This window comes from Falco rusticolus, chromosome 5 (assembly GCF_015220075.1).
Source record: "Falco rusticolus isolate bFalRus1 chromosome 5, bFalRus1.pri, whole genome shotgun sequence".
NCBI classification, from domain to species: Eukaryota; Metazoa; Chordata; class Aves; order Falconiformes; family Falconidae; genus Falco; species Falco rusticolus.
In genome coordinates, this window is record NC_051191.1 from 21,443,812 (window position 1) to 21,463,777 (window position 19,966).

General features: G+C 46.9%; 2 protein-coding genes across 5 annotated transcripts in view; one reads left to right on the forward strand and one right to left on the reverse strand.

Annotated features, from left to right (window-relative positions):
* Positions 1-181: 181 nt before the first annotated feature.
* Positions 182-17,625, forward strand: MEST. 4 transcript variants are annotated; one of them, XM_037388674.1, is made up of 12 exons: positions 182-263; positions 1,026-1,180; positions 1,810-1,889; positions 2,351-2,428; positions 2,860-2,996; positions 3,342-3,400; positions 3,662-3,702; positions 4,069-4,139; positions 4,703-4,804; positions 6,540-6,616; positions 7,200-7,263; positions 17,451-17,625. In XM_037388674.1, the coding sequence occupies exons 2-12, from the start codon at positions 1,027-1,029 to the stop codon at positions 17,599-17,601; spliced, it is 1,014 nt and encodes a 337-aa protein (XP_037244571.1). In that variant the 5' UTR covers positions 182-263; position 1,026; the 3' UTR covers positions 17,602-17,625. The 4 variants fall into 4 exon arrangements, with proteins under 4 accessions (XP_037244571.1, XP_037244574.1, XP_037244572.1 ...); XM_037388677.1 differs by lacking the exon at positions 17,451-17,625 and adding an exon at positions 13,927-14,101; XM_037388675.1 differs by lacking the exon at positions 17,451-17,625 and adding an exon at positions 7,728-9,343.
* COPG2 (COPI coat complex subunit gamma 2) overlaps positions 9,244-19,966 on the reverse strand; it is a 24,583-nt gene continuing 13,860 nt past the window's right edge. Inside the window, exons 13-24 of the mRNA XM_037388673.1 lie at positions 19,646-19,741; positions 18,997-19,240; positions 17,633-17,708; positions 16,397-16,500; positions 15,203-15,328; positions 14,395-14,457; positions 14,132-14,271; positions 13,590-13,761; positions 12,118-12,215; positions 11,279-11,417; positions 10,774-10,872; positions 9,244-9,766 (exon numbers count right to left, since the gene is read on the reverse strand). Of these exons, the coding sequence (XP_037244570.1) occupies positions 9,636-9,766; positions 10,774-10,872; positions 11,279-11,417; positions 12,118-12,215; positions 13,590-13,761; positions 14,132-14,271; positions 14,395-14,457; positions 15,203-15,328; positions 16,397-16,500; positions 17,633-17,708; positions 18,997-19,240; positions 19,646-19,741 (1,488 nt within the window). The 3' untranslated portion in view covers positions 9,244-9,635. The remainder of the gene's footprint in view (positions 9,767-10,773; positions 10,873-11,278; positions 11,418-12,117; positions 12,216-13,589; positions 13,762-14,131; positions 14,272-14,394; positions 14,458-15,202; positions 15,329-16,396; positions 16,501-17,632; positions 17,709-18,996; positions 19,241-19,645; positions 19,742-19,966) is intronic.

Here is a 19,966-nt window from a genome sequence, read left to right on the forward strand (position 1 = left end):
CACGGTTCTGGCGTCCCACCCCGCAACTACCCCCGCCCCGATTGGTCGCTCATCGCGCCCGCGGCCAATCAGACGCCGCGTAAGAGCTTGAGCGGCTGACAGGGCTCAGTCGTCGCCGGGCAACGGGGGACGCCGCGGCTGCGAGAGCCGTGACGCGCGGGAAGCGAGGGGGCGGGGCAGGGCGGGCGGCGCATGCGCGGGGCGGGGCGCTGGCCCCGCCTTCGGAGCGCCATGCCGGCGCGCGGCCGAGGCACCTGAGCCAGGTGAGGCGCGCGCGGTCCCGCCGCCCCGCGGCCCCGCCAGGTGTGGAGGCTCCGCCCACCGCCTCTGGGGGCGGGGCCTGCCCGCCTCAGGGGAGGGGACGCGCGGCGGGGGGTCGTGGCCTGCGGGGAGCAAGTGCTGCCCCGAGGGGCGGGGCCTGCTGGGGGGAGGCTGGGCTCGAGGGAGGCGTGGCTTGGGAGGGGGCGTGGCATTGGCGCGATGGGGGCGGGGTTTATTGGGGTGCGGGCCGGAGGCGGGGCTTTGGTGTCCCTGCCCGACCTTCGACTTCCCTTTGACCTCCAGCCCCAGATTGGGGCCGCATACCCCTCAGCCTCCCATGGGGGCCATGTCCCCCTCGGACCCCCAGTGGGGCCCATGTGCCCCCTCAGACACTCTGTGGGGCCCACATCTCCCCCTCAGATCCTCTATGGGACCCACCGCCCTCCCCAGACCCCCAGTGGGGTCCATGTCCTCCCTCAGACCCCCTATGGGGCCAGTCTCCTCCTCATACCCCTTTTATGGGGGCCACATGCATCCCCCAGACCCCAAATGGGGCCCATGTCCCCCCTTCAGACCCCTAACCTTTGCTGCAGAGACCACTTGTCGTAGTCCTGCCACCCCTGGGATATGCAGGTTATGGGAATTTTGGGGTCTTGGAGGTGGGTAATGGGAACATGGGGGCCATGAGGATGTGGCAGGGGTCAGGGGGATGTGGGAGTTATGGGACAAATCCCAGCAGACAGGTGCCTCACTCTCTTCTGCAGGATGAAGGAGTGGTGGGTGCAGGTGGGGCTGCTGAGCGTGCCCCTCCTTGCCGTCTATCTGCACATCCCGCCTCCCAAGCTCTCCCCGGCTCTCCTCTCCTGGAGGTCGTCTGGAGGCTACTTCACCTACAAGGACCAGAACATCTTCTACAGAGGTGATGGGGCTGTGCCGAGTACTGGGGACACCTCGTCTGACCCAGTGGGGAGCAGGGCTGGTGGCTCTGCTTCCCTTGGTGGCCCTGGGGATGTCCCTGAGGCCAGGCGAGGTGATGGCAAATCCCTCCCAAAATATAACGGCTTTAAGGGGAGCCACTGCATGGATCCAGGCACAGTGTGGCTGTTAGCAAAACATTTTAATTGGGTGAAGCCATGATGGCTGGTTCTCATGCAACAGTGGCAAGACCTTGGTGTTGGCAGGGAATGATCTCAAGAGCTTCTGATGGGTTGCAGCAAGGAAAAGGTACTGAAAAACCTTTTTGCTGGAGCAGTTGTTACCCATCGTAGCAACTGAGAGGCAGCTGCAATTAACTTGTGCTAAGTAAAGCCCTGGTTTACATCAGGTCACTGGTGCCAGTGGCCGCGGTGGCTTGTCTGGTTGGGTGTCTGAGGCTGTGCTGGCACTGGGAGGCTGCAGTGCGAGTCAAACCCACGCTTGGTTTTGGGGGAGCAGGGGGAGGGGTAACACTGGTTGGGCTCCCAGTGGGGTGAACGGCAACGCCTGCCTCATAGGAGAGGAGACTGTAGGGGAAGAAGCTGACCCTGAGGTGCCCCATTCCCTCCCCAGACTCAACTGGCGCCATTGGCAGCTCTGACATCGTCCTCCTCCTGCACGGCTTCCCAACCTCCAGCTATGACTGGTACAAGGTGAGGGGAGCCAGTGCGCGGTGGGCTTGGATGCCGACAGCAAACTCCGTGTTTTCTCCCTCCCAGGAACGAGCAGATGTGGGCAGTGGTTTGGCCTGGGGTGGGCCACGCTCCAGAGGAGTTCCTGCTGGAGGTAGCACTGTGCTCTGGGGTATCAGCCCTGTTCCTCTCCCAACACCCTGCATGGGAGCCAAGCATTCTTCGTGTCACCCTTTCCCACACTCCAGCCCGAAGTGGGAGGAAAGGATCCACAGCTATTTCTTGGCTTTTTCGGGGTGGAGGTGGGGGGGCGATTGTCTTGCTGTTACTGGGACATTTCAATCTGCAGTTTTCTTGGAGCTGGAAGGTGCTGTCTTGGGGGGCGGAGGGAAGTGTGGCCATCCACAGCTGTGCATCGCCACAGACTTTTCCTCTTTGTGCTCCTGTCACCTGTTTTGTTAATGCATTTCTCCTCTTTCCAGGTCTGGGAAGGGCTGACCCAGCGGTTTCACCGGGTGATTGCTTTGGATTTTGTAGGATTTGGTTTCAGTGACAAGCCTGTAAGTAGCCTGGGAGGAGGATTTATGCAGTTGCTTTTGGCCCAGAGGTCATTCTGCCACGCCAACACTCCTGGAAAATTAGCATTTACAGTCCAATTTCAATTCCTATATACATCTGAAAAAGGAATAAGCATTGTAATAGTGGAAGGGATGGGCAAGGTTTGTGGTGGAGGTCAGCTCTGTCACCATCTTGCCTTGACTTGGGTTTGATGTGACTCCAAAGTGCACCTTGACCCCTCTGGGGCAATGGGCAGTGCTTCCATGGGCTTGTGGGCATAGCTGCTGGCCCAGGACATTCCAGCTGCTCTGTCTGGGGACACAAAATGCTGGTCTCCACCCTGTATTCCTCCATTTGGGTGTTTATTCTGGAGTTTGTGGGCTCATGGTGGGTCAGGCTCTCACTGCAGTTCCTCTATCGCTTTGCTTCGCAGAGGCCCCACCGCTACTCCATCTTCGAGCAAGCCAGTATCGTGGAGGGGCTGGTGCATCACCTTGGCCTCCGCCACCAGAGAATTAATCTCCTCTCCCATGATTACGGGGATACAGTCGCACAGGAGCTGCTGCACAGGTCACTGCAACCACTGATGCTCTGGCTGCTCTTTGTTGTCCCTGTCAAGACGATTTCCAGCAGATAAGTGGAAGGACGTAGTGCAGAACCCCCTTTTCCCTATACCTACGGCTGTAATGAAGGCCAAGTGGTCTCAGGGCACATCTACAGTGGGCAGATCTGAGGCTTCGATCTGTCAAATCCCAGCTTCTAGGATGTTTAACGTCCCTTCTGAGCACCTTCTTATCAAGGCTGGGACAGCAGGGGAGCAGAGATGGTGTGACACTGTTAATTTGACCTGCTGGTCGGTCACTTTTTGGAGCCTGGAGAGGTCTACTTGTGTTTCACCTTCTCTTCTGTCCCCAGGTATGAGCACAATAAAACTGGAAGCATCTTGATCAACAGCCTCTGTTTATCCAATGGAGGTAAGTTTTGCCTAGCATGGTGGGATGGGTGGGCTGGGAGGGATGGGGAACCATGGGACGGGATGGCCTTCCCATCTCCATCACCTGAGGGAAAGTACCATCCAAACCCCAAGTGAATTGCAATTAAGGTGCTGTAATTAACTGGGAGTGTCACTCCTCAGGGCTGCCTGTGCCACCTTTCATAGCATCATGAAGAGAGACTGGGAGATGAAGAGCAAAACACTTATAGCATTACAACTCTGTTCTTTTTCATCCTTCCAGGGATTTTTCCTGAAACACACTACCCCCGGTTCATCCAGAAGGTGAGCTGCTGCCCCCTTTCCCCTCAAGCAGAAGTCTGACTCTGTGAGTTTGGGGTTTTATCTGGCTCAGAAGCCTGCTGCTTTTCCTGCTTCGGTAGTGGCAGCTGAGTTGCTTGCAGACATTGTTAGAGGCAGTGGGGAGAAACGGGCTGCCAGGATGTGGCTTGTGGCATCTGAATGTCCTATAATCCCCCCTTGAAGCGCTGATGTCTCACCACCGGCAGCTCATGTGCATCTTGAGGGTCAGGGCTGAGCTGGGAAACTGCTGTAATATGGGGAGCCAGGGGAAGAGCCCTCTGAGGAGGTAGGATTTATCCATCTCTATGATACTGAGTAGTGCTGTCCCCTTTTTCCCTTCTTCCCAAGATCCTCAAGGATGGGGGTTTGCTGTCCCCTGTCATCACGCGGCTGATGAACTTCTTCCTCTTCTCCAGAGGGTGAGTTGTGTCTCTACGCTGCTGGGCACAGCCCATATGGGGTATGTGAGCCAAGCACAGGGGGCCAATGTAGGGATTAGCGTAGCGGGTGTTTGGCAGGTGAGCAGATCCCCCGGCACTGTCCTAGGAGAGATCTGCCCCTGGATTTGAATGACCTTGATGTTCTGGGCCATTCCCTCTGTGGGCTGGCAAAGCACTTCAGCCTAATAATAAACCACATGGCTTTTTACTGTATGCTGAAATCCTTCTCTCCCATGAGTATTGGACTTGAACATGTTAGAGGCAATGAAAACCCTAACCACGCTCTACATACGGTTAGGTATGTATATATATTTGTATAGAATGTTGCAAATCCTCTTTTTTTCCCCAAAAACCCCTGTAGGCTGGCTGGTAAGTCCCATGCTGGGCATGTTTGGGGGACAACTTGTAGTGCTGCGCTTGCACCCATGTCTTTTGCAATGGAAGCTGGAATTGCTTCACTGTTTTTTGCCCTCAGCTAATTTTTAAGTTGTACACTAAGATGGCAGCTGCTGTGCTGCTCTGAATTCTTTTTTTTTTTCCAGACTTGGGGCGGTATTTGGGCCCTACACGCAGCCTTCACAAGCAGAGTACTGGGACATGTGGACAGTGGTGCGGACCAACGATGGCAATCTCGTTGTTGACAGGTACATCACTGTTAATTGCTGTGTGAGCTTAGTTTTCCAGCCGCGGCGTTCCTCGGTTGCAGACAGAGCCGTGCAGTGGCTCAGAGGTTAGCAGAGCTTGGCTGGGCCCCTGGACACTGGCTCCCCAGAGCCTTCAGCTGCTTCTGTTGGGCGTCTGGGATCATCACTGCACCTCAGAACAGAGCTGGGATGTGATGTAGGAGCAGGGATTCTTGCTGGGATGATGCAAGGCAGGTAAATGAAGTCTGGAGTCAGGAGGATCTCAGCCTGCCCATGGTGGGAAAAGGACAACACTCGAGATGTACAACGGGTGTTTTTTCTTCTTTGGAAGTTAGGGGCTTGAATTTACGGGATTTTGTTAACAATTGGAGCTAGATCTGGTTTTCTCAGTTTGGGACTTTTGGAAGGACCCTAGGCTGGTGGTTGTGAATTCAGTGTCCCCATTCAGTAGGGCCTGCATGTGTCTTTCTCCCCCAGCATACAAACTCCTCTCTCCTCCCACTGGGGACAATTTCCAGCCAAATCACAGTAAGGACCAAATAGCTCAGCCTCTCCAAAGGATGCTCGCTAATTGCTTCTTATAACGAGGGATACTTGCCCAAGCCCAACAATGGATACACTGGCTGATGCATTGCTCACTTGGCACCCCCCGCTGTGGCAAATTTTTGCACTGTCACATTTGTCAGCAGTGCAGCCATGATGGGAAGCTCAGTACCAGAATATCTCCAGCCCCTTAAATGTCATGTGTCAGAGTACTGGTATGTTTATTTAGTGTAGCTTCCCGTCCTTGAAAGGCTTTTTATAACCAGACTTGAACCAGATGTTTAAATTGTGACCCTCAGCTCCTGAGAGCTGTGCTGAAGCAGAGTCACCCTGAGTTGCCGGTTGGGGTGACAAGACAGGCTGAGGAGCTGTTAGCAGTTCAGATTTTCACTGCAAGACCTAAACAGTGCAATTTTTCTCCTGCATTCCTCCATGCTCAGTAGTCCAGCACTGACTCTTCTGTGGGGTACTGAAATGGTTTCAGAGCTGCTGCGATGCCTGTGAGCCATGCACAGGAGTGCTCAGACTGCACTGCCTCTGCATTGGCTTTCAGCAGACTGATTTTTGCCCCAGCATTTTGCAAGATCCAATTGCAAATCCATTTTTTCCCCTGCTGCCCCAGCAAAGCAGCATGAAGTTTCTTAAGGGGGTTTGGAGGTAGCCAGCCTTTCAGCACTTGTTTGCTGGCTGCCTGCAGCCCGCTGTGACTCAGTGTGCAGTCTGGCACAGAGGTTACAATCGTTCACCCAGTTTTACAACCCAGCGGCATTTGAGTGGGAGCAGAGGACCCACATTTGCTTCCATCTCAGCTGGGAAGGATTCAGACCTGATACTCCCATCTCCTCAGACTGCAGGCTGTTTATCCCTTCCTAAATGAACTCGGGTTATCCTCCAGCAGGACTCTAAAACTGCACTCTGCACTTAGGGCAGAGGCAAGACCTGGAGTCAGTGTCCCAACCTCATTTGCACTTCTATTTGCTGTCTAAATATTAAAACCCACTTTAGGCAAGTCTCTAAGCTCAGGGATAGTCAACAGACTGATGTGTTGCTGCTGCCCCAAGGAGGAGGTCCGTGGGAGATGCAGAGTCCACCTCGGTCTCCTTACACAAGCGTACAGTGCCCCGAGAGCAATTTCCAGCCTGTGCAGCACCTCAAGGCACCGTCCACTGCGTAACAACAGGTTTCTCTTCAGTATTTTGCAGTACATAAACCAGAGAAAGAAGCACAGAGACCGCTGGGTTGGGGCTTTGATGTCCACCTCTGTCCCACGTGAGTAGGATCAGTTTTCTTTATTTACTCATTGGGATGTTGGGGATCACACTCCCCAGCCCCAGCCTGCAAGCACCAGAGCATGGTGCTGGCTCCTTCCACTAACTGCTGGAGCCTCTCCTTATTCTGATGAGGATGATGTGGCTCAAATTCAGTTTGTGCAGGGGGTAGCATCACAAACAAGCCTCCCTGCTCCAGTTTAAGGCTGTTACAGCAGAGAGCTATGAGCTTGCTAAGGCAAGAGAAAGTTTATTCCACTGAGCAGATACAACTTTCCTTTAGAGGCTGGTTCACAGCCTCCGGTTCCTCCAGTGACCGTCCCAGGGAAGCCAAGGTGCATTTCAAGCTCAAGAGAAGTTACAACCACTCAAGAAAAGGCTTGGTGTTTGCTGGAGAAGGTTTGGAGGCTTAACTTGACCCCAGGGCAGAGAAACGAGGCCTTGTAGCAGCTGGTGTGCTTAGTGCTCCTCTGAAAGCTTCACAAGCTCCATGCAAGGGCAGGGGATGCCTGCAACAGGTCTCCTTGCCTTAATTTAGGGATGTCCTTGGGTATAAAAGCTCTGTCTGTGCTTCTGTCTTGCAGTGCATCTAATCTATGGGCCCCTGGACCCTGTGAACCCACACCCAGAGTTTCTTCAGCTTTACAAGTAAGACAACACCCACCACAAAGGGGGAATATACACCTGGGGTTTCATTTCAAGGGAGATTTTGTCTCAGGCTTTTCCTTCAATTCCCTTTTCATGGAGGCTAGTTTTAAATTCCACCTGTAACCCCAACAACAAGGGGGTTCAGTCAGAGCCTTCTGCAGTTTGGAAATTGCTTCCCCATTTTAGGCAAGTCACAATTCCTAGCCAAATCAACAGTGCATTTTAAAACCACATCAGACAGAAGTAGGATTTATTGACATAGTCTTCTCCAAACAAACCTGAAGTAAATCCAGCACTTTGAAGAGTGGTCAACTGTAGCTGCTGAGGACGTTTTCTGTCCCAAAACAGTGTTACAGGCAGAATCCCAATTGCGAGAGGGTACTGTCCTCCTCACCAGTAGCATCTGGCTGGCTGTGGGCTGAGCCTGCTGCCTGCGCTTAAGCCTTGCTGCATTCTTCCAACAGGAAGGTGCTTCCCATGTCCACGGTGTCTGTGCTGGACGACCACATTAGCCACTATCCACAGCTGGAGGATCCAACAGGTTTCCTGAATGCATATCTGAACTTCATCAACTCCTTCTGAGCTGCTGCAGCTCAGTTCTCGCTCTGTTTAAAAGTCAGGCTTTGGGGACAGGAAGAAACCTCGATTTTTATCTCCAGATCCAACAATCTGCACTAACACCCTCATCTTTGGCTGCCAAACTGCTGCATTTATGCAGTTAAATCCTTTGAGCACCAGAAGAGATTAGCTTGCAGGGAGGTTTGGACAAAACTGCCAGCCTGAGTAGAGTTACAGGATGTGGACAGCTCCTCCTGCTCTGCGCTCACCTTGATTCTTGACTGGCTTATCCCTCTATTAGGAGCCACGAGGGCTCAAGGGAGAACTGGGGCACCTGACAGGAGGTGGAGCACACATGTCAGTCTCAGTCCTTACTTGCCTTCACTGCTAAGCTATGCTGCATGGCACAGGTAGACAGGACCACTAGCAGCCAAGCGTTGATGCATATATTCCCAAGATGGATGCCAGTCTGGTTTTGAGGTGCGTGCATGCAGTTTAAATTATATCCCTCTGCTAAGTGTTAACAATACTTGGCCAGCTTGTCAGCACTGAAGAATCTGAAACTGAGTTTGCTTACACTAAGTATAGCAGGCAAGCTGGATCTGTAATCCCCCAAAGTATAGGCAATGATGCTCTCTGCACACATAAAGGGGCATTTAAGCACTGTAATTATGTTTTCAGTAACCTCTCTTTAATGGCCAGTTACCCAAAGCGAAGCTCTGAACCTCAAGTTTTTACCACATTCCTTGTTTCTCTGATTTTCAGTTCAACAAGCAGAGCCACCCATTGACACTACACCCCTGGGACTATCTCAGGAGCTTCGCAGAAGCGTGGCTGTAGCATGCAGTTCTACCAGGGCAGGCTCATACCTGTTTCACTAGAGCAAGATGAATATGCAATACTGGTACTAGCAGAAGCCAAGACGTTCTTCTGAGCAATAGCTATTTGAGCCACAGGGATCTGGGACAGGTGTTTAAATTAGAATTCAAGTATTCCTTCCTTCCTCACCCTGACTTGGTAACTAAAGAAACAGCAGTTCATCAGGAGAGAGATGCAGAACTTAATTCACAAGAAGTCACCACAAGGTCCCTCTTTCCTCCTCTCTTCCCAACTTTTGATACAGGGTGTTTCACATCTTTGAGCCCAGGAAAAGGCTGTGCTGTTGTTTGGTATTATCTGATATAAGGCTCAGAGAACTGAATATGCCTTGACCCGTGAAGTTTAATCTCTCTCTCTGTACATTGATTTTTCTGTGTGGAACAGAGGAGACAATCATGAAGATAACTGTAAATTTGCAGGCTGGCAGACTCTGCAGGTTTTGTGTGGTTTTTAACTCCTTAACAGCATCCCTTTAGGAATAAGGGGCTTCTGCTGAATAAACAGCCCTTATTGGCTACTTTTTCTGTACTGAAGCAGACAGGATTAGAACAAGAAATTTCTATTTTATTAATAGTAATTCGTATGAATTCCACCACTTGAACCAGTGTTTATTTTCTGTTAATAAAAATCAGTTTTGACAAAAGTCTGATTCCATTTTCTTACCACCTGCACCTTTTATCTTTCCTGATTTACTGCAAGTGGGCTGAGATGCAATAAGTTAGATGGGAACGTGTAAGTGACAACAAGGGAGAGGACAGGGGAAAGGCTCAGTACCAGCCAGCCACTATTGTCACTACTGTAACATCATACAAAATATTTACCAAATTAAGGAATAAAAACTACATGCAGAAGGACAGACAGGCTGCTTGATATCCCATGAATACCCAACTGGTGCTTGCAAAGGTTTCCACACCACAGCTGATGTGCTGTAACACTCAGCCTACAGAAGCCAGGATGACATCTACAGGCGTTTCTTCCTTGCTCCTAACAGTCACCTGCATGGTCACACCATCTCCGAGCGCAAGCCTGGACCTTACCAGCACATCACAACCACCTCTGTATACACCTGGAGACAAAGCAACATTTGAGAGATTACTTTAAGAAGGCTCAGTGATCTAGTCCTAACCCTGGAGGCAACAACCTGGTGAAAGCAAGACAGATTGAGTCTTATGGCCAGTTGCTGAGAGATGGGAGTGGGGGGAAGTCACAAAAAACCCAAAACCCCAAAATCCCCACAGCTCTTGAGGAGTCAGCACGTGCTGCCGGAGGGCTAGGCCAATTTAAACAGGTAGAAACCAGGAGGCGGGCAGCTGAAAAGCTCACTTCTGGTTTGAGAAGGCAACACATACTATTATTGTGCTATGAAGGCACAGTCCATTGGCTCAGTGCCCTTGCTGTTAAAGGAGGAATAGTTGTCCTATGCTACTACAAGATGATTTGGAAGTGGTGCTCCTGGAGGCAACTCGGACTGCAGGATGAGCCACCTCCACTCTCACTTCAACATCACTACACACACAGACCTGGAGTTACCAATTTTGCCTCTGAAATAAATCAAGATTGATCTTCTGTCATGTACATTGCAGTTTTGTTTTAATAACTGCAACAAAGTTTTGTAGAGCACTTCCAGAGACTGCACAAAACTGTAAGCCTGGACCACAATCACAAAAGCAGCAGCCGTGGGGGCTGCAGGCCGATTCAGGGTGTGTCTTTGGGACAGAAACTTGGAAACAAAATGGTCCTAGGAACCCCATTCTGAGACAACCTCAAGCAAGGAGTTTTGTTAGGTGTCTGCTCTGGAAGTTCTTCATTCAAAGGATTCACTACTGTTCTGTCCTGGTTTCAGCTGGGATAGAGTAGCTCCACTCCAAGAGACTGAGCCTAGCCCAAGTACACCAGTTACAGTGGGCTCCAAGTTAGCACTAGCTACATTCAACTCACCGGTTGACTTTGGCTTTCTACAGAGAAAAAAAAAAAACCTCTTGAAATAAAAGCAGTATCTTCTAACCTATTTCCCTTCATTTTGTAAAAATCTGTGGGGACATGGAAACAGAGTTCAACAGTACAAATACTTACCAGCTAAGCAGAGCGTGTGAGAATTTTTGTTCTCTGGCACTTTATCTGATCTCTCACAGGGCTGCATGCCCAAGAATTTGATGATGTTATTGACAGCTTCTGCGTTCAGAGATTGAAGAAGAACATTACCTCAAGATTGGTGCCAAGCTTTCTGTGAGAACTACTTTGCAATTAAAGAATATTCTCTAAGCACCCATGTGACTTAACCATTTCTATTCATTATCTTGGCAAGGTAGGTGTCCTGGTGGGGTTGCAACCATGTCCCTTTTGCTGTCTTAACAGCCTAGGAATGCACCCCTCCCTTCAACCAGCCTCAAGCAAGACAACACTGCCAAGCTTCCACTCACTATAATCCCAACTTTGCAAGACAAAGCCTTATTGCTGGGACATAATGTCATGGCAGAAGGCACCAAATTCTCCTCCTACCACACTGAATATCCCCAGCACGGCAGATTTACCAGGATTACTATGTGGGTCACCAATAAAGGAGGAAAGATCATCTCACCATCAAGGGTTTTAATCGAACTAAGTGCAAAGGTTTCTTCTTTCTCGAAGTCATCTCCCACTTCTTCCCACGCAGCTGCGAAGTTAGGCTTTAAAACCTTCTGAATATGATCAGACACAGTAACCTCCAAATCTTCCAACTGATAGAAGAGCAAAGGAGATTTTCAGCTGCCAGTTACAGAAATGATCCTAATCTTAGAAGGGGAAAAGACAGACAGACAGCAGCATTTTGCCAAGACAACTCTGTCATGCTTTAATTTCAGGAGAAGTACATAATAATAGTATCTAAAAGACAGAGAGGAAAATAGTATTTATGGTGGTCATCTGTAAAGCTTAAAAACATTTACAGAGAAACATCTGTGAAACTACAGGCTAGCAGAAAATGAGGCAATTGCTTTGTAAGTGAAAAAGCCCATTCTAGCCCTTACTGGGCATCTGAGGAGAGATACTTGCTCAGAACCCAGAACCCTCCAAGCCCAAAAGACAGGCACTTTCCTGAGATCTGACTTTTATTTCCATGACTGATAACACGAACACAATAAACAGGTGCAAATGCCTGGGCCACAGTTCCAAAACTAGACAGTGAAAGTTATTCCTTCCTTCCTGTCCGTCCCCACAAATCCCATCTCCATAGGGCACTAAAGCTGAACTAACTTTTGGCAGAAGCAAGGTTTTGGGGAAGGATCTAAAGTTACAAGCTACAGCATGTTGGAAATGGTGCTTCAGGCAGGCCTGCCCTTCTCTCCTACTGGCTTCAGATCTGAAAGGAAATGGTCAGCCCAATGGCCACGTGTGTTCAGAATTAGCAACAAGGAGAAAACAATCAAGTCCTGAACTTACTACATATTCATCGTCATAGCCATCATCTTCTGGCACACCCGTGCTTGGGTCACAGTCTCGAACAGTGAACTTCATAGTGCAACTGAAAGTACAAGCAACTGGGGAGGACAAAAAAAGCCTATATAGGTTAGTCATGCAGTTTCTTCTGCTTGAGCCCTCGCTTCCCAAAGAGAGACTGGAATCAATGTATGCCAGCTTTGCCCCAAAAGATAAATGCATGGCTATGGTCAGAGCACTTTTCAATTTCATATTAAATTCCCTAGCCCCCCCCCCCCCCCCCCCCCCCCCATCCTCCCCCAACTTTTAAGATGAAGGCTGAAGGAGGATCTCAGGAGATGAGTATGCCAGTGCCATAGAGTAACAAGCAGAGGCCCACTGACTCGCAGAGTGCTGTGGTGAGACCCAGTCAGCACTAGCTACCAGGGAAAACCCAGCAAGGGTTTCCAACAAGTGGAGTATGATCCAAAACCACAGTTCTGGGAACTCAGACTAGTTCTAATCTTCCTTGGTGTTAAAGCAATAACCAAGAAATCCACCCTGCTAATGAGCTGAGTCACATTAACTAACTGCAAATCCACTGGAGTTTCTTTTAAGTGTGAATAATAAAAGTAAGAAAGGGAAGTTTTATGCCCAAGAAAATCTCTCATTCCTACATTTCATAGTAGTTTCTAATTCTCTAAAGAAAGGAAAAATTGCATTAGTTAAATATGTAGAAGCCCAAACTACCAGTATTTCTTTCTATTTGCATTTTCCTTTTTTTTTTCCCTATTTGCATTTTCCTTTTTTTTTTCCCTATTTGCATTTTCCTTTTTTTTTTCCCTATTTGCATTTTCCTTTTTTTTTTCCCTATTTGCATTTTCCTTTTTTTTTTCCCTATTTGCATTTTCCTTTTTTTTTTCCCTATTTGCATTTTCCTTTTTTTTTTCCCTATTTGCATTTTCCTTTTTTTTTTCCCTATTTGCATTTTCCTTTTTTTTTTTCCCTATTTGCATTTTCCTTTTTTTTTTCCCTATTTGCATTTTCCTTTTTTTTTTTCCCTATTTGCATTTTCCTTTTTTTTTTCCCTATTTGCATTTTCCTTTTTTTTTTCCCTATTTGCATTTTCCTTTCACTGATTCTGTTCTTGAATACTACCAACAAACACCCATGTTTTCCAATGTGCTCCTTTCATTGACTCAAGGTAGTAAATTCAGTTTCCTCTATTACCTTCATGTTCTACAATCCTCTTTAACATCCCATTTCTATTCATCCAATACCACTGTTTAAGAAGTATGTATACAATTTTGTAAAAAGTATTTTGCACAAACACAGGTTCTAAATAAAAGCCAGCACATGTAACACATGAGAAAGAAGTGCTGGAATCTCAGTATGCACTCACCAAATCCCACACCCTAAACATTTTATTATGTGTTCTCCAAAAACGTCATTTGAGGGATTTGTCATGCAGAACTACTCCCTCCCCCAATGGGTACCTGCAGTGGGGTCATCCTGGGGAATCTGGACAAGGGTGTAACACATGCCTGGCTGGTTGTAAGCCAGGCTGGGCGCTGGGATGCAACAGATCACGTCATAAGCATCTGATGGCTCCATCTGCACGGTGACTCTCTCTAAAAGCTGATCATTTAGCGTGTTTGTGCAATCAAACTGCAGAAGAATAAATTGAAAATAACTTGAACATAGAAGAAACATTCCTAAAAAACAGTTTTTCCCCAAATCAGCTACGATACTGCACAGCATACAACAGATGTCAAGCATATTTGATCAAGCATACTGTTCTCACTAAATAGCTTTTCTCTCCAATTTTCCTAGAATTCTTTAACAGATGGGATCTTAACTCCATCCTTTTTTTGATCAGAGGCAAGCAGCACACACCCTCTTAACTCTGCCTTGCAACCCCCTTAAGAGAGAAGCTGTCTTCTCCAGGGCACAGTGACAACACCGTTCATGCTACACCTAGGCATCATTAAGGGCCAAGTCCTATTGCACCCTGGCAAAAGCACGTAACTTCTCTTACCTGGAATACAATGTGATTTGTGAACACGTGTTTAATGCAACGAACAAAATACTCAGTTTCTGCTTCAGTGAGCTGCACTGGTTCTGAAGACTTGAATAATGGACCCAAGCTCTTAAACTCCGGAATGGCTGCTAGTTGTTCTGTGCAGAAAGGAAAAGAAGGCAACAGATATTTAGTGACAGGCTCATTCATTGCTCCCACCTGACCTGTGGCAATCCTCCAAACACTTCAAGTGCTGGAGACCCATTGATCTTCTCTCATACCTTGAAATATATCCTGGCGTGAAGGAGCAACTTTTTCAGGCTTGCTGGTCACTAGGGCAATCTCTGTGAAGAAAAAAAAGCAAAGACATTGTGCTATCAGCTACACCATGCAGGAGTTTTAAATGCCATTATATCACAACTAAAAATTCCTGAACCTGCAGTATTTCACACAGTCTGCTGCAAACCATGGCCAGTCTTGTTCCTCACACACACATGCTGAAATACCTTTTCCATGACGCAATATTGTATTGTAAGAAGAGAAGAGGAGAGATATTTGAGTAATGACGAAGAAACCACACTTCATTCCAAAATAGCCAGAAAAAAACGCTGGAAGATGAGAATGAGGCATGAACCCCAACCTTTTCTTAAAAAATTGTGCAAAGTAAAAATGCAAGAATTGTGCAAGAACATGGAAGAAAGCCAGTGAAGTGACTAAGCACTTCTGGAATGTACTTTTTTCAAACTTTCATGAACTAATGAATTATACATATATGTACAATGTACATATGTAGATTATGTACAAACTCCCCTCTGGTAAGAAGTGAGCAGAATAAAGAACATTCTTGCCAACCCCTAATACTTTGGCAGAAGCACTGTCTTCCTTTACCTGCGAAGATCAGGCAGGCTTGGTTCTGCAAAGCCTGTACGTACATACACTGTAACCTGCATAGCATTCAGCTGAGCCACCTCTGTGCTTGCCCTGGCCCTACCAGGATGGCAGCCAGTTTAGTGACATCAAGTATCATTATGGCAACCTGAATGCTTACACTCTTGCCTACAGCCTATTGAAATGGAGCCCAAGTGTTACCTGCTTTCTGTTCAAAGATTGGTGCAGTAGCCAGTGGAACTGTTTTCAGATCAAAAGGTTTGTCAGAAGGCTCCAGCGTATATTGGTGCAGGGCTTTCTCCATCCCAGGAACAGAGACAGTCAACCCTGCAAAGCAGAAGCACATGCAGAAAGATTCAGTTTTAATAGCAGAACTGTCAGAGGCCTACAGGCACTATAATACAGGGTTCAAAAATGAGCAGTGTAAATTTTGGATTGCCCACTGCACCAAAAGCAGTAAGATGTCAGAGTCTGAAAAACTGTATCTGTGTTTCAGTTACCTCCCTCTTAAGACACAAACAAGTAAGGTTAGTTAAAGAGCTCTTCTCTGTAGCATGTCCATTGGTTCAGGCTGAAGAGAAAAACTCTTGTGAGTAAACTAGAGTTTACAGCTAGATATAGATGCAGTTTGGACTTTGGCTAATTAAAAGCTACTTTCATTTCTCAGTAAACACACACACCCTATGAACTTCAAGATACTGGATAGAATAAAAATAAACTGCTCTGAAGTTGCTGTTCCAGAGGGTACTGCAGTCCAAATAGTTCACTCCAGGAAAGTAATTGCGCAATATGCTAAATACCCTGCCCTCATGAACTTGAACTAGTTGACTACAGGCCATAAAACATTTTAATAATCAACTCGGGCAACAAGTTTTGACAGAGCTGTTTCATAGAAGCTGTCACAATTCTAAGGCTGTAAGAGCATTTGTTTTTCAAATTCTTTGACGAAAGCTTTGTCCTTCTTGGCTATTCTACAGGAGATTGTAAGAAGGCAGTGTGGGAAGATCTCGATGGATGGCTGGACTCTGATCTTAAAGGTTTTTTCCAACCTGAACAGTCCTATGATTCCATCCTCATTTTGTAATGGAGAAGACAAAACAAAGGTTAAGAAACTTGTCTCAAGTGAGGGAACAGGCAATGATGAGAAAAAGCCCAACCCATACTCCTGCTCCATTTCTCAGACAATCCTTTCCATATTTTGCTAAATCTGCCATTCTCATTTAGCACAAGTACTTCGCAGGAAAGCGCTAGAACCAGAAAAAACACACAGTTCTGACCTTTCTAGCTATTTTGACCCCAGTTACATTACAGGAAACTATTCTTACAGCAACAAAGCCCACCCATAATACAGAATGTGAAGTAACAGCTCAGACTTCTTTCCTTTCTATCACTGACCATTAAAAATATAGGCAGCATTCAGTGCTATCTGTCTCTGCTGTAGTACATTCAAGTAGAATGTTGCTCTGTCCCGAACTTCATCATCGCTGTCCATCATGCACCTGTTTCAAGGAACAAGAGGACAGCAGTCAGCCAGTTCAGGACATCATGAGAACAGAGCTAAAAATGACACTGACAAGATTGGACTTGATACTGCAATGACAGTCTGTGCTCCCTCAACAGATTTTCCAATTGTGCAGAAATCAAGAAGTGTTTGTTCATACAACACAGTAGTTGAAGTTTATGTGCAAGTGTTCCATCAGAAAACTAAGACTAAAGGAGATGTGTATGTGAATTCTTAACACCATGTACACTTGCTAGATTATAACATATACAGCTGCATTTTATGGCTAATAATTCTGATGGGCACCATGTGGCTGCTTTATTTTTTTTAAAAAAGCACTCTTTCACAATAGAACAAAACCACAAGAAATAGATTACAAAAATAAACATGTTAAAACTGCTTTCTATTTCAGACTGGAAAAAATGGCTGCGTGTTCAAGTATTCACCTAGTTTTTCTATTATAGCATGTGTTTCATGAAGAGAGATTCTCTCCTCCTGGTGGCAACTTCCCTCCCTCCCCACATTCCTCAAGTAATTTCTTGCAGTTGTAATTCACTTGCACCTACATTGAGGTTGCCTTCTGCATGAAGTGCTTCACAATTTGAATTATTCCTCTCACCACAGAAGTCAGACGTGGTATAAGCTTACACTATAACGCTATACAAACGAAGAACATTACATTTACTGTACAGACAGTTTAAGGAAGCTGAATGGTCTTAACAAGAAACACAAACCTGTGAAATGGGAACACCTGTGATCACTACTCAGCCATACACAAATATTACTTATTAGTAATGTGGAAATATAGTTCCTTGTTTCAAGGGATGCAAAACAAACACACATATACTGAAGCACTGTAGATTTATTACCCGCTGAGAAATGTTTGCAGACCAGATTACTATTAGAAGTTTTCATGACTAATCACATCTTTCATTTGCTTATCTCCAGCAGTGTTATTGTCCCTCCAGCCAGGAAGGAAGGGTGGAAGGCAGCCGCGTCCTGGCTCCTCCACTGGTGTGTTGGGCAACCCCAGTGCAAGTTCCGACCTGCTTTGACCCTGCTTCTTCTGTGGAGCCAGACTACCCAGCATCACCAATGAGCTCAGCACGTGCACAGCTATACACACTCACCTCTGCAACAGAACTAAGATGCTTGGAAGAAGGTTCTCATTCTGGGCACCAAACTTTGCTAGAGCACTTACAGCGGCTAGAAAAGAAAGTAGGGAGATGTCAGAGGTGCTGAAGCAATAGATAAACACATTCTCACAATCATGATTCAAAGCACTGTGCATTGAATTTAATCTAGAAGTTCCAATTTACACAGGTTTTCACTCCCACAACACAAACCTTTTAATACTACGGAAAGATTTTCAATATTTTCAAATGGAAATAGTTTCATGTCAGGGAATAGCACAACAAGATCAGCCTAACAGCTCTGCAGCCCTGTTCTGTGAGAACTCTATCAGATAAGGTCAGTTCAAGCTCCATGGCTCATCCCAGTTGTTGGTGCCTCTGCCATTAGCTGTAGCTTACACTCCCAGATAAATCTGTTTTTCACACACAAGGTTGACATGCATCCAGTGGTGACCAGGGCCACACTGCATCCAGTAACTCTGCAAGGAGCTGAAACCCCTCAGCAACCACTTAAGAGTTGCCTGTCCAAACCAATGTAATTTCAGCTCAGCATCAGCTTGAAGAAATTCCACATACAGAAAGAAGAGAAAACTCTATCAGGAAGTACAAGTATTATGGCCCTGGTGGTTAAAGAAGAATCCATACTTTTACAGTGACAAAGTTTCTATACAGTGTACGCTCTCTGAGGGATGCTCTTCATGTGCTCCCAGGTCACAATTAGGAAACTGCGACCAAAAGAGCTGTCACCAAAAATAAAATACAATCTGAACCACATCGTATTTGTGAGCTCATTTGCTTCCTCTCCCCCAGCAGTATTACTTCTCCTAACATGCAGGAGGTCAAACTGATGCTGATATCCCTCCAGTGCAAAGTCCCCAATATGAAAAGAGGCTGAACCCTCTAAAGGGTTCGTTGTAAAGGCTCTGCAGGAAGGAAGTATCAGTCTGCAACACACTGCCAAGGAAGAATCCTAATCTCATATGTGGGAGATTTTCATAGAAAGACGTAAGTCTATTGCAGGCAATTATGTTAAATATTAGGCAATTATGTTAAATACGGAACTAGCAGTGTCCCCTCCTCATGTATTACCTCTTGACTTTTAGAGGACATTCAAAGAAGGGACTAGAAGTAATATATTGCTTCTGTTCCGTGAAGCAAAGGACCAAGGGCTGATGCTAAGATACGAGGAGTTCAAACACACTGCAGGATAAAAATCACCTTCACAGCTGATGCATAGAAGAACCAGCTCTTCACAGTGCCTGTGAAGTAACCGTTACCTCCCACGCCCAAACCCAGTTTCAGCCCCTAGGCTTCTTGCACAGCTCGTACATGAAACAGTCAAGCACTTGAGCTGAACTTACCAGCCCTCACAGCCTCGTTCTCCAGCACCACCCTGTTGAATATGAAACGGATATACTTGGATGGGGATGGAGTCCTTGGTCCCTCTTTCCCCAGCAGATGCAGGATCTTTGTGGCTAGGACAGTATGTTCACAGTCTTCGATGAACTCGCAGAGGTGAGCCAAGCCCGATTCCTTACTTTCAGGATTCTCCTCAATTATGCTGATTATACAGTCCACAATGGCTCGCTTGTACTCAAAGCCACCCTGGGAAAGGAAAAATCAAGGACACTGACCCAGCAGGCAGAGCTCAGACCACAGTGCTGGTCAGCTCCCCTTACGCTTCAATTACTTCTTTCCATTGAAAAAACAAGCATTTGTACATAAAGAAGAAAGAGAAAGCATGCTGGATAACCTAGCAGGGTCTTCCCAGCCCCCTGACTCATAAAGGCATATCAGCTGAGTATCTCCTCAAATCAGTTTTGGATGTACCAGCCCTAATTCATAAGCACATTTCAGACAGGTCTGACCTACAAGATAAACAAGAATGACAAGGTAACCAGTCAGGCCCCATCACCACTGTGTACCCACTGACGTAAGACAGAAGAGACCCTTCATACTATCTATCAGAGCTACCTGCCAATAACTACACAAAGAAAGTTTCACACATACATCATCCCTGAGCATGTTGGAGAGGAAAGTCATCATGACACTGTGTTTCCGAGGGTATTTCTGGCACAAAGCACTGATAGCCTGTACTACCACTACCTGCAAAACAACAGAGAAGGATGTTAGTCACATGCATTTATTTTTCCATGAAAAAGACAGGCTTCTCACTATCTCAAGTTGTCACATCAATAGATTAAATTCAAATACAAGAAGGATGCAATTAGGTGGTGGACTCTCAGCATAAGTGTGTTAACAGCCCTGTGTAGCATGCTGTAAGATCTGGCTCTGTTAGAGGGACTGTATTTAGGACAGACTACATAAATT